General features: G+C 32.5%; 1 protein-coding gene across 15 annotated transcripts in view; it reads left to right on the top strand.

The window, feature by feature from the left end:
* The first annotated feature begins 8,838 nt into the window (after positions 1–8,838).
* The window catches only part of si:ch211-80h18.1 (uncharacterized protein LOC555593 homolog), a 20,448-nt gene continuing 16,021 nt past the window's right edge, over positions 8,839–13,265 (top strand). For 3 of the 15 annotated variants that reach the window (XM_024298548.2, XM_024298559.2, XM_024298547.2), the window contains exons 1-6: positions 8,847–9,556; positions 9,900–9,955; positions 10,036–10,107; positions 12,166–12,201; positions 12,415–12,471; positions 12,804–12,872. In XM_024298548.2, the coding sequence (XP_024154316.1) occupies positions 9,546–9,556; positions 9,900–9,955; positions 10,036–10,107; positions 12,166–12,201; positions 12,415–12,471; positions 12,804–12,872 (301 nt within the window). In that variant the 5' untranslated portion in view covers positions 8,847–9,545. Of the gene's footprint in view, positions 9,557–9,694; positions 9,810–9,899; positions 9,956–10,035; positions 10,108–12,165; positions 12,202–12,414; positions 12,472–12,803; positions 12,873–13,265 lie in introns of those variants that run through there. The other 12 variants (XM_024298557.2, XM_024298561.2, XM_024298553.2 and 9 more) reach the window with 10 other exon arrangements.

Raw genomic sequence — 13,265 nt, 5'->3', positions numbered from 1 at the left:
TAAACTCCAAAATGGACCAAAAAAAGGAAAAAAGGCTTAAATTAGCCAAAACAGCTAGCATTTAGGTGAAATATTAGCTTAACTTCAAACAGCCTAACAAATCTTAGTAAATGCCAAAATAGACAAAAAAATCTAGCAGAATGTCAATTTTAAAAACTTTAAAAAACCTTAACTTTTTAATATAATTGTGAATTATAAAAAAGCAGGAATATTATTCCAGAATAAATCAACTTAAACCTTAAATGACTTTCAATATTTTACTCTCCATAAAAATATCATTTAAACAAAATGATCTGGAGGGCCACATATAATTACCCAGAGGGCCAGATCCGGACCCCGGGCCTTGACTTTGACACGTGCTCTAATCTGTTATGCAATCTTGCCAGTTGATCCAAATGTTCCTTTATTTTTGCGAAACAAACTGTCCTTTTATCCAGTTGTTTATTTTTGCTTGTTTGAACCTTAATCTAAAGTAAGTCTTTTTTGTTTCGTATTTTTTCTCCTTTTTTGCCAGCAAATCTACACTTTTACATTTGAGCAGACGCTTTTCCGCCCTCGTTTGACTGTTGACCTGAACATGAATGCGTCTGAGACCTGTGGCCATTTTTCAGTAGACTATCTAAAGCTGGTTTACAGGTGTGCTGGTGTAGGAGGAGTCAAGTTACCTGCTGCCACAGGCTGATTGTGTGGAAGAATGTCCTGAGATGAATGGGATGAAGTTTCTGCAGGCTTGATAAGTGAAAACTGGCCTGTGGGTCAACAAAGGTTAAGTGGGCCCCCACGCACATATGTTCTTCTCATGTTTCAAGGGGTCCTAAGGGTTTTCCATGAAGATTTTGAGACTAAAACCTTTTAACTTCCACTTGATTCTGTACAAAACCTCGAAACCAACATGATTTTGGAAAATTAAGTGGAAGAAAAGCAAAATGTCCTCAGTACACCAGATGTCCTCAAAGCTTTGGTGTTCTGTCTTAGCTTAGTCCTCATAAGGGCATAAAGACAAGTACACACACACTCACTTCCTGCTACATAAAGAGTGTCTGTTTCAAAAATTCTTCTGATTGGTTAATGGACTCCTCGCTGACTCTAATAGCAAAGGTCAACTCAGTGGACCCTGACATATAAGTATGGGCACGTCTTTGTGTTTGAGGGTGTCTTTATATGTGATGTAAAATAAACCTTTGCCCAGGTGAGTTTTTCACAGAGGCGATATCTGTGAGAAGTTCACCTGAGCTCACACACCTGAGAAGAGAGGGAAGCACTTCAACTGATTTTTCTTTTGATGAAAAAAACTTAAATAAGTGGATTACACTACCACTATTAACGAATAGTTTTGTTATTGGTCGAACAAAAAATATTATTTTTGGAGTAAATTAATGTCAATTAAGACTTACACAGAAATCTGAACCCCCAAACCCACTTCCAACAGGTTGACAATCCAGGTTGGTTTCAGCCCAATCTACCTTTATCTCTGGATTGATCATTTCTAAAATTTACTTGCAGCCCGACTGTCCCACAGCTCTTGGTTTCAGTCAGACATCAGGATCAAAAGGTCCAGGTGAGATCCAGTCATTCAGAACCGAGCTGGATGTGACTGCTACACCTATAAGAGCCCTTAATTCCACTTTTGGACCAGGTCCCACAGTCCAGCCGGGCTCCAGCATGGTTCTGGTTTCAGGACTTCCAGCAACTCATAGATTTAAACTTTGGTTCTAGTCTGATTCCCAGAAACAGGCCTGTGCTTACTTTGAAAAGACCCAGAAAGCCTTTAGTTTTTGCAGAATTTCTAATTTTATCATTTTCTGACAAAGAAAACCGTTTTCTGTCATTTGTTTATTCATCGTAACAGTCTATTTAAGGTTTAAGTTGATTTATTCTGGAATAAAATTCTTGACTTTTTATTATTCATAATTATGTTAAAAAGTTACAATTTTAAAGTTTTTAAAATTGGAATTCTGCTAGATTTATGGAGTATTTTGGCATTTACTAAGATTTTACTTGTGGCTATTTTGGACTTTTGCTAATTCTTCAGCTACATGCTAGCTGTTTATGGCTAATTTAGGCTTTTCTCTTTATGTTTTTTTAGGCTGTTTTGGAGTTTAGCTAATATTTCAGCTATATGCTAGCAGTTTATACTAACCTAAGTTTTTTTAGGCCTATTTGGCATTCAGCTAATATTTTAGCTAGCCATCAACTTCAGCGTTTTTCAGCTATTAGCTTCAGTTATTTCACTTTTTAGCTTCAGCATTTTCAGTTGTCAGTTTCAGTGTTTTCAGCTATCGGCTTCACTGTTTTCAGCTATCAGCTTCAGTGTTTTTAGCTATTAATTTCAGCATCTTCAGCTATCAGCTTCAGCGTTTTCAGCTATCAGCTTCAGCGTTTTCAGCAGTCAGCTTTATTGTTTTCAGCTTCAGTGTTTGAAGCTATCAGCTTCATTGTTTTCAGCTAACATTTTCAGCGTTTTCAGCTATCATCTTCAGTGTTTTTAGCTATCAACTTTAGCATCTTCAGTGACCAAATTCAGCTTACAGCATTCACACTAGCATTATCACAGGTAATGCTATATATCTAATTAATAATTATGTTAAGTTACAGTTTTAAAGTTTAAAAAATTTCAGTTTAGATGTTTATCCTGTTTGGCCCGCAATCTAAGTTGTGTTTTGGATTTTGGCCCCTTGTACGATTGAGTTTGACACCCCTGGTCTATAATATGAAATGTGCACTTTAAAAGCTACTTTCCAAATTAATTTTATTGTAACTCACACTTGTAGACCAATATAATCAATTTAAATAAACATAATTTATCCTAAATGTAACAGTATCTTGACTTTCTACTTGCATATGTTAAAATATATAAAGAAGTGATTCTAATTTTAGTAACTTTGGTTTCTCTCTGAGGATTTCTTCTTGTCCACCAGGTGGGAGTAAGTTACCCTGCTTTGTTTGTGTTCATTTAATTTTCACAAAAATGTTAATTTAATTTATAAACACGAACGACTGAGACTGTAAAACATTCCCTTTACTCTAACAGCAGGATTTTAATGGTTCATTTTATTTGAGACCACATTTATACCACAATGAACATTATGTCCATTGTCTGAATGGTCACCTGGACGATGAAACAATGGCAGAAAGTCGGGGGTAAAATAGAAAGCAACAGCAGGAGGGGGGCAGTTTATGGATGTGGTTCCAAGGAATGTTGGCAGCTTTTACTTTGCAGCTCTCTAGCACTTTAATAAAGCTTCCTTTCTATACGTCCTCTTAGCTCCACGCACACACAAAGAGCTGAGGTTCACTGAGGTGAAACTGAAGCGAAATGCCCCAAACAAACCGGCCTTTTTCCTCCTGAAACTGAAGCTGCCTCATATTCACAGGAGAACAAAATGTGACCGACTCGCATCTGGTTCATCACCTTCATGCAAACCGCGTTTTTATACATCACATCCTCCAAAAACAGTCTAGCTACTCATTCAGTGATTTAAACCCCTTTTATTGGGAGTAAAGTACAATTATTTTCATGAATCATTAGATTCACATAAATCCTAAAATGGGTTTCCTGGAAAATTCTTGGAATTTTGTTAAATGGTTAGCTAACCAGATAATCCAGATGAAGATTGAAAATTCAAACTTTATTTAGAAAGCCTTTTTTATGCTAAAGAGCAACTCAGAACCCTAATTAAATAATAACAGTAATAAAATATTAAAAAAAATAGCAATCATAATAAATAATACATAATACATTTTTTCCATTATTTTTAGCTAAAGTCATAAATTTACAAAAAAAAAGTAGAAACTGGGAAATTAAGAGAAAAAAGTCGCATATTTGCAAATTTAGAAGTCAAAGGCTAAATTTATTACTTTTTTGTAAAAATACATGATTCAAACTTATAAATTCATGACTGCAAATGTTGTAAATTTACAAGAAAAAAAGTCAAAAGTGTTAAACTACGAGAATAAAGACCGATATTTATAACTTTAAAAGTCAAAGGCTACATTTATTACTTTTTTGGTAAATGCGTTTTTTTTTTAAGTTGTAAAATTATGTCTGTAAATGTGATAAATTTCCCAAAAACAAAAAGTAAAAAGTGTAAAATTACCTGAATAAAGTCGCATATTTACAGCTTTAAAATCAATGGCTACTTTATGACTTCTTCTTAAATGTAGGGTTTATTTTAACCCCAGATTACTATTGCTGGGTGATTTTTACCCGAGCAAAATATACATATTTTTTAATATGTCGCATTTATCAATGTGTCATGTGTCCCTGGGTAAAGTCTCACATGTCCCAGGAGTGGGTGGATCTAAGGCCAAGTCGTCAGTATTTTTTATTTTATTTTATTTTATTTAAATCTGATTTTTTTTGTAATTTTCAAGCATGCTTTTAGGACCTTCCTATGTTTTTATTTTTTTGTATTTTGTTACATATACCACATAGTTGAAAATCAAAGAAAACTACTCTAATTTATCATGTGTTGTCATACTTTGATCTATTTTTTTGGCAAATTATTTTTTTAAGTAAAAATTACCCATAAAGTGAAGGAGAAACTTTGTGTAGAAAAAAGTGTTCTAGGGTTAAATTTGTAAAATGACTGTATATGTAATACATTTACAAAAAAACAAAAAATAAATCATGAATTTATGAAAACAAAGTCTAAAGTGTTAAATTATTAGAATAAAGTCTAATATTTATGACTTTAAAAGTCAAAGGCTAAATGTTTTGCTTTTTTTGTAAATGTACGTGTTTTAAAGTTGTAAATGTATTACTGTAAAAGCAAACTTATGAGAAAAAAGTTATAAATTTGCATTTGAAAAAAGTAAAAGGGTTAAAATATTCGTATAACTTTATTGAGAAAGGGACAGTGCATATTAATGAACATTAAAACAAACGTAAATATGCCAGATTATAGCCTCAGGCTAATTTCCATCTGGAGTCCCTTAGCAGGTTGATGTTAAAAGAAATAAAACAAAATTTAAGAGATAAACACTACACATACAATTGTAAAACACAGGTTAAATACAGTGTACAAAATAAAACAAATAAAATACAGAAAAGATTTAAATATATATAATTTTTTTAAAAATATGATAATAAAGTCTCATTTTTTTACGACTTAAAAAATCAAAGGCTAAATTTATTACTTTTTTTGTAAATGTACTTGTTCCAAAGTTGTAAAATTATGACTGTAAATGTAAATTTACAAAAAAGAATGTATATAATTATAAGAAAGATTATATTATATATTTAAAATAAAACAGTAGAAACTGTTAAATCATGAGAATAAAATCTCATATTTACAACTTTAAAAGTCAAATGCTAAATTAAAAAAATTATTACTTTTTTTGTAAATGTATGTGTTTTAAAGTTGTACATTTATGAATGTAAATGTCATACATTTTTAAGAAAAAAAGTGATACATTTACAGGAAAAATAAAAAAACTGTTAAATTACAAAAATAAAGCCTCAGTCTTATAACTTTAAAAGTCAAAGGCTAAATTTGACTTTTTTTGTAAATGTACGTCTTATAAAGTTGTAACATTATTACAGTATCACAGACCGGCCTGTACGAGGCTGAAGTCTTTTTTTTAGCCTCTAGTTTAAACACTTAATTTTTGAGGGTAAAGTTTATTTTGGTCTTCTGTAAAATCTGCTTCTGGCTTAAATTTTATTTGTTCACTTAATTTTGTGTAGGAACCATTAGAAAAAAGGTCACGAAAACTGCTATTTTATACCACAAATTCAGTGTTTAAACAACTTTATTATCAACATCCTCGTAACATTAGACAGACGGTTGGTGAATGTTCTGCATTATTATTATGGTCTGTGTATTATTATGGTCTGTTCATATCTAGAGACTCCAGCTTTTTCTCTAGGTTTCCTCTTTTCTGTCAAAAATAAATTTTCCAAATACGTTTGTTATTTGTTAACTTTGCTAGCTTAGAGGTTTTTATTTGTTAACTTCGCTAGCTTTGAAGGTTTAATTTGTTAACTTTGCTAGCTTTGAAGGTTTAATTTGTTAACTTTGCTAGCTTTGATGTTGTTGTTTGTTAACTTTGCTAGCTTATAGGTTTTTATTCTGTAGCAAGCTCCGATGTAGGGAGCTAGCAAGATCTACTGGAGCGAACTCCATTGTAGTGAGCTAGCAAAGTCTACTTTAGCAAGCTAGTAAGCTCTGCTGTATTGAGCTAGCAAGCTCCGTTGTGTCAAGCTAGCGATCTCTGCTGTAGCAACCTACCGGACTCCGCTGAGTGAGCTGCACTGTAGTGAGCTAGCAAGATCTGCAAACTACATTGTAGCGAGCTAGAAAAGTCCACTTTGGCAAGCTAGTCAGGTCTGCTGTGTTTAGCTAGCAAGCTCTGCTGCATCGAGCTAGCAAGCTCAGCTGTAGCGATCCAGTGAGCTCCGTTGTCCACTTGGAGGCTATCTAGCGTAGCGAGCTAACCCAGAGAGCCCGCTAAAGCTAATGTGTTCAAACACAGGTGAGGTCACCACAGAAACTGTGGACAAACGCATTTGGGACCCACATTTTCTGCCATTTTTAAACCACATGGGCCCTCTTGACCTCGCTGGCTGGGATGTGTCCAAAGTGCGGTAAAATCCAGCGCCGTCGAGAGTCCCGCACTATCTAGTCTTTTAGAGAGCAGTAAGTTAAACAAACGTAACCTTGAGTCTCACCGTTTCCTCAAGACTTTCTGTTGGAAAGTTGGAAGAATTTGGGGGATTACCTCCCTGAGTTTCTGCACCGTCACGGGGAAGTTCAGCTGAAAGGTTCTTTTACTTTGTGGTCAAATTGCTTTCCTGTGAGTCACGTTCTCATCAAACCATTATTGAACTGATGTTTGGTAAAAGGAGGCTGAAAAAACGCCAAATAAGTGATATTTAGAGAAGAGTTTTAACTAAAAACAAAATATTTCTCTTGGTATTTTTAGTTTAATCTCGATTTAGTCCATCTTTATAAATGTCGATGCTCTTTTCTCTTTATATGTCCATACATATCTAAAGGTAGTTTCATTTTGTGAAATAATCCTCCATTTTCTGCTCAAATGTCCCGGTCGTCTGACTTTCACCGGCCACACGTCTCGTTTTCAGCCCAACAATGGAAGTCTTGTTTTACCAAAAGTTAATTACAAGTGAAACCCGATCGCCTTAAGAGGATGGGGGGGGCAGACAGCCCCAGCGGGGGGGTGGAGGTGTGATATGGACAGTTCGCCGTGAGAAGGAATTTACCGCCGTACAGTCTGCAGATTATTCTGCATCATACAAAAACGGAAAAACGGTCCTAATGATGCTCCTCTGTGTGTGTGTGTGTGTGGTGTGCACGGCGTACCACATGCATGTGTTGCTGGTTGGTGCGTGCACGCGTGACTCCTGATTAGCAGGTTAGCTGTGCCCTCCACTGGCTGACCGCTAGCACTGACTTTGATTACAGGATGTCCGACCTTCAAAAAGTGACCTTTAGGCTGAAAACTTTATACGTCTCAATGAACTTTTTTTGATTCAATGTAATCTTTAAAACTAAAACAACTATTTTCATTTTATTTATGCAACTAAGCCAAGAAAAGATTGTTTTTTATTATTTTTTTTATGTTTTGTTTATTTTTTTGGTGTTTTATTTGTAGTTTATGAAGAAAATACAGAGATTTTTCAGAAAAAAACCTGCTGAAAACACTTTTTTTAAAATAAATTAAACATATTTCGTGAAATAAGCTCAAATCTAAACAACCTTTCAAAATAAAAGACTTATGTCAGAAAAAGAAAGGTTAAATAAAAGTGTTTTGACAAAATATTTGAAAGTAGATTCATCAGTGAATAAACACTTTTCGGTCTGAAAAAGTCAATAATGTGCGTATTTATTATTCTGACAAACAACAGTTTAGTTTGGAGTTAAAACAGGAATAAATGAACAGATTCATAACAGTACGGAGAGACAAATACAACCAAATTGATTAGAAAAACGTCATTTTTTGGGGGGTTTTTTGTTTGCTTTTTGTGGAAGGGCTGCTGCAAATTCAAGAAAATTAGTTTATTTCCAGAAATAAATAAGTATTTTTAGATTTTTTTTATTTATTTGCAACATATTGCAAAAAAAACAAAAGAAAAATAGAAATATATAAAAAAGGAGGTGCAGGAAGAAGCAAAAAAACTAATCTGGGCTTATATTACAGCCTAATAGAACTTTAAAATGAACATAAAATGCAATTATACACTTTACATATCAGCATTATAGCAGGACAAATTACTATTTGGAGATTTAAAAAATAAATTATATTTTTCACTGTTTTTGAAAGTTTAGTTCAAAGTCAGAATAGATGAAGTGCAGCTACAGAGGATGAGATTGTTGAAGGAAATGTGAGCCGGCCGGCGCAATTTATGAGTTGATAGCAGACTGAGTAACAAATGAAGCGTTAAGGCGGAAAGACGCAGGAAAGAAGATCATAATGGAATGTTTTAAGTACAAAGAAAGTGAATAGATTTGCAATTTAAAAACATATATAATCAGATTTTATAGTTTTTAGTTCAAAAAAGCCTTTAAAGTTTGGTAAAAAGTCGATCCTTCAAAATAAAAGCAACAAATGTCACGTTTAGGTGGAATTACACAGGAAAGCAGATCATAAAGGAATGTTTAAAGTAGAAAGAATGTAATTTTTTGTAATTTCAAAATAAATATCAGAATTTATAGTTTTTAGTTAAAAAAAAAGCCTTCAAACTTTGGTTACAAGATGATCCTTCAAAATAAAAGCACTGAGTAACCCCAGAAGCACAAAAACTTTTGTTTTACTTATTTATTTCAAAATATTTCGACTTTTTATGGTTTAAAATAAAAATCCAAAAAAGTTTTATGAATAATTATTGATGGTCAAACTTTCATGGATTAACTTCTATCAAGTCATCAAATGAAATATAGGAGTTTATGCTTTTAAAAACTCAAAAATACATTTAAATAATAATTATTTACAGTCAGCTTTAGAAGTTCAAAGTTTAATGATTGGATATGTTTTTATGTTGTATTTTTGTAATTTTTTTAGGTGGTTTGTTGTATTTTTTTTAATCGTTTATGAACTTAATAAAAGAAAAATCAAGTTAATATTTATTTTTTCAATTTTTTTTCCACTCAAATCTCATTTTTTCTGTTCATTTAACTTATTTAACACAACTTATTTCTATTAGAAGTTTTAATAAAATGTAGATAAACCAAAAACAAACTGCAAAAATGTGCATTAAATAAACACATTTACAATCTACATGCAAATATATGTTCCTGTTCACTAATGTGCATCCAGGTGAACCCATAACAAGGAGCATGCTGGGTAATCAGCTCTGGAGGTGTGCTGTCAGGAGCCAAACCAACACAAACAAATCCCCACAAAAGTTTTTGTGCGTCTTTGACAGAGCTGCCCCACGCTTTGGGCAGCATTTGTAGTTTTTGGAGGCAGCGTGAGCAGCCCCGCCCCTCTTCCCGCGTCTATAAAGGTGAGTGTTTGAAGGAGGAGCAACAGCTCTTCAGCTGCGTCTCTTTAGTTCAACACAAAAACTGTCAGACAGCAGCATGCTGCCACCGTGAGTACCGCTCCTTATACTGCTAACTCCTGTCAGCCTCTTCTAGGGACTGATCGTCATGGTAACGGGGATGCTCCAGATAGTCGAAGTTTAAATAAGTCGGTTTTTTAATTAAATATCAGTGTATGCATGTTTATTTTTGAAAATATGAATCCTTAGTAAGCAAATACTTCCACTAAAACTCCTCATATTTGGATATTTTCAGGAGCATGAAAGAATTTTAAACATTTATCCTCATTTTGCACCAATAATGGTAGAAAAACTGCATCCAAAAAACATTTTTTTTTATTTATTCTTCATATTAATCCATAATAATTAGTGAATTGATTGTATTTGACAACAGGAATCTACTGATTGTCATCCTCCTGGCGACTACAGTCTCTACGGCTCCTGTCGAGGGTAAAACTTTACATTTTGTCTCCTGATTTGTTTTGTTGTGTTTGAATTGTGTAGACGAGAGTCTCTGTTGTGTTTTCCAGAGAAGGAGCGAGAAGAAGCTGAACTAGAAGCTACAGAGGAGGTGGAGGGCGAGCTGTCTGAGGAGGAAGAGGGTAAAATGAACTTTTCTTTTTGCTTTCTTCTGGAGAGTTTTGTCTGACATTCACCACAGCACCACCTAGTGGAGATCTGGTGGCATTTCTGTGTTTATTCGCCTCAAAAATTCTCTTTAATGAGAATCATTTTATTCATTTCTGTATTTTAGCTTTTGTTTTTAGGAATGAATGAACTCTTAAAATACGTAGGAAATGCTTTACAAATATAAAAAACATTTGTGGAATTATCAATAATAAAGTCTGACTAATTAAAGTTGTTTAAATGATTTTGCTTTAAAAAATACTTTTAATTGTAAAATCAATTTATTTTTAATTTTTGATTTACTTGTCATTATGAGATCAGGGTCTTGGAAGAGGGAATCATGGGAAATTTAATCCACAGATAACAATACAGATAATGTTTCGTTTTTAGTTTTATTTATAAATAATTAAATCAAATTTAGACTAATACTAAATATTTGTTTTTAAAATTGAACTTCAACATTTAGACGGTTTACACAAACCTCAAATCTGCTTTAATGTGATTTTTGCTGCAGTATCTGCACTAACTTTTTAGTATTTTATGGCTTTTTATTAAAAATGTCATAAATATTATGTATATTGTAGACATAAATATACATAATATTTGATATGTGTACAATTTATTAGCGTAAATATAAACAGTTTGTGTTATGACTGTCAGGTACACTCAATCTTCAATAACAATTAAAGGTCCCATAAAAACAACATTTTTAAGTGTATTTTAAGTTTTTTTCTTTAATTTTACCTAATTTATTAATCATTTTAGATTTAATTTTAGAACATCTTTCATCAACCGAATGTCCATGACATTAAAGATCTATAAGTTAAAACGATAAAAATCATAAAACACCATCAAATAAAATAACAATAATATATAATTTTGACTATAACAGAAACAAATAAAAAATCCTTTAAGTTTCATCACTTCCTGTTTCTTTAAAAATAAATAAGTAAAAATAAAAATCTAAATTATTGATTTATAAATAATATATGTAGACATCGATAATCTAGGAGATAATAAAAATTTTATTTAGTGTTTCTTTTTCTTTGTTAATAAAGTTGTGATTTTTTTCTTAACATAAGATGGAATTTAGACACTAACCTAAACAGTGATCAGTGATGTCTCAAAAACGTTATCGACAATTACATTTTTGTTTATTACACTTTTTAAAGGTTTTCATTATTAAATGTTGAAGAATACATCTTTCAAAATGCTGAGTCATGCTTTGCCAGCTAATGAGTTACAATAAAGAAGGAAGCGGGTCTTTTATTGTGAAAAACATGTATTAAAATCTCATAAACAGACTTTTTTTTGTTATTGTTTGTTTGCATCGTCAAAAACTGGTAAAATCTATTGTTTTATCTTTATTTTTAGTTGTCCAACACGCTTCTTCAACAAAGGATGTTTCTTTGTAAAGATGGATATCGTGTAATTTACTAAAAATATTGTTTGTAAATATGTAAATAATGATTATTCTAACATGTAACAAATCCGGAAGAGACAAAAGTTTGAATCAAAAAATTGAATTTATGTCAGTTTTATGAAGCTAAAGTGATGAAAACGGATGAAAGAAGACAAGATTATGTTAACTAAAAATCTTAATTCTCCAAATTTACTTAATAAATTCTGTCAGAGGAGATTTTTAAAATTAAAAATAGCAGGAAAAAAATATTTTATAATTTTTATCTTAAAAATACAATTTCCTAAAAGTACAGCTTGAATACAAAATGAATTTTATTTTATAATAAAGGGAAAAAGTAGAAAAAAAAATGTAAAAAAGGAAAATTACTTTCCCAAATACGTCATATTCTTACATGTGTTGAGTATTTCTATAAAAATAAGAGTCAAAAATGCAACAACATGATTCTGTTTAATGTAAAATGAAAATAAAAAGTCATAAATCAGATAGATAAAAGAAAATGATAATAAAAGGGACATAAACTTCATTTTTGCATCATTTTTTCACATTTTAAATCACAACTAAAACGTTTTTTAATTAGAAAAATAAATGTTGGATGTTTCTTTCTTTTCAGATGATGATGACTCCCAGAGTCAGCATAAGATTAAGGGTGAGATAAACCTGCATAAATAATAAATTAATGCTAAATTTAATTTAAACAACTGAAATATTATTTTTTATATATAAACAGAAATATAAATGTTCATCTTTAAGAGAATTCTTGAGTTAAAAATGGATTAAAGTGGGTTTATGGAAACAGACGCTTTATTCATGTGGATCACCTGATCCTCTGTCCTGACCCCCCCGCCCCTCTCCCCTTTAGCAGGTCATCTCGGCACTCAGCAGACCATCACGTCCATAGCAGCAGCCGGAGGTTCAGGTGAGTCATCCCCGATCAGGTAACCAGCTCCTAAAGAGTCTGTTTGTTCCTGGTCAGTCTCCTGTTTAATCCAGATTAACTGGCCGGCATTCTGACCAGGACTAACCCGATTCGGTCTGGTTGGTGCTTGTTGGCCCAAAAAACGATGGAAAATACAAATCTGGCATTGTGGCTGCAGGGAAATCAAACCCTTTAAAAATATAATCTGACCAGTTCAAAGTAGAAGCTGCTTTTGTGGATTTTTTCACCAGTTTTTAAATAAAAAAAAAGAACATTTTGTTGAAATTGGAGACAAACTTGATTGTAAAAGTGAATTATGTTTTGTGAATCAGTGTTGGCAGTTTCTGGTGGTCCATCAGCAGGAATGGGACCAAACGACGGAGCGGCAGGAAGTTCTGCAGGTGATACCAAACAGAAACCACAAAACTGAGAGGAGGAGCTGAGGCTAACACTCAAATGTTTTTGATGAAAGTTTGAAGGTTTTCATTTAGTTCTTATGAATGTAAAAATCACCAAAATGACAGGACAATTTAGCCAAATTAAGACATTTCTTTCTTGAATTATAGTCAGTATTTATTGCACATATATGGAGCTACATTGCGACCAATATTATTGAAACTTCGAAACATGAATTATTTATGTTTTCAGTTTAAAATCTGTATTTCACTTTCAACATTTTTTGTTTGTTTGTTTTGTTTTTGAACAGAAAATTTCCGTTTCAATCCTTTATGGAGCTAAATTGGGGCCAATATTATTTAAAACCCAAATGAAAAAAAAATTAAAAAATGTGGCCA

Source organism: Oryzias melastigma, linkage group LG11, assembly GCF_002922805.2.
Source record: "Oryzias melastigma strain HK-1 linkage group LG11, ASM292280v2, whole genome shotgun sequence".
Lineage (NCBI taxonomy): Eukaryota > Metazoa > Chordata > Actinopteri > Beloniformes > Adrianichthyidae > Oryzias > Oryzias melastigma.
The sequence above is the reverse complement of the archived record's forward strand: the minus strand, read 5'-3'. Positions and strand labels throughout refer to the sequence as shown.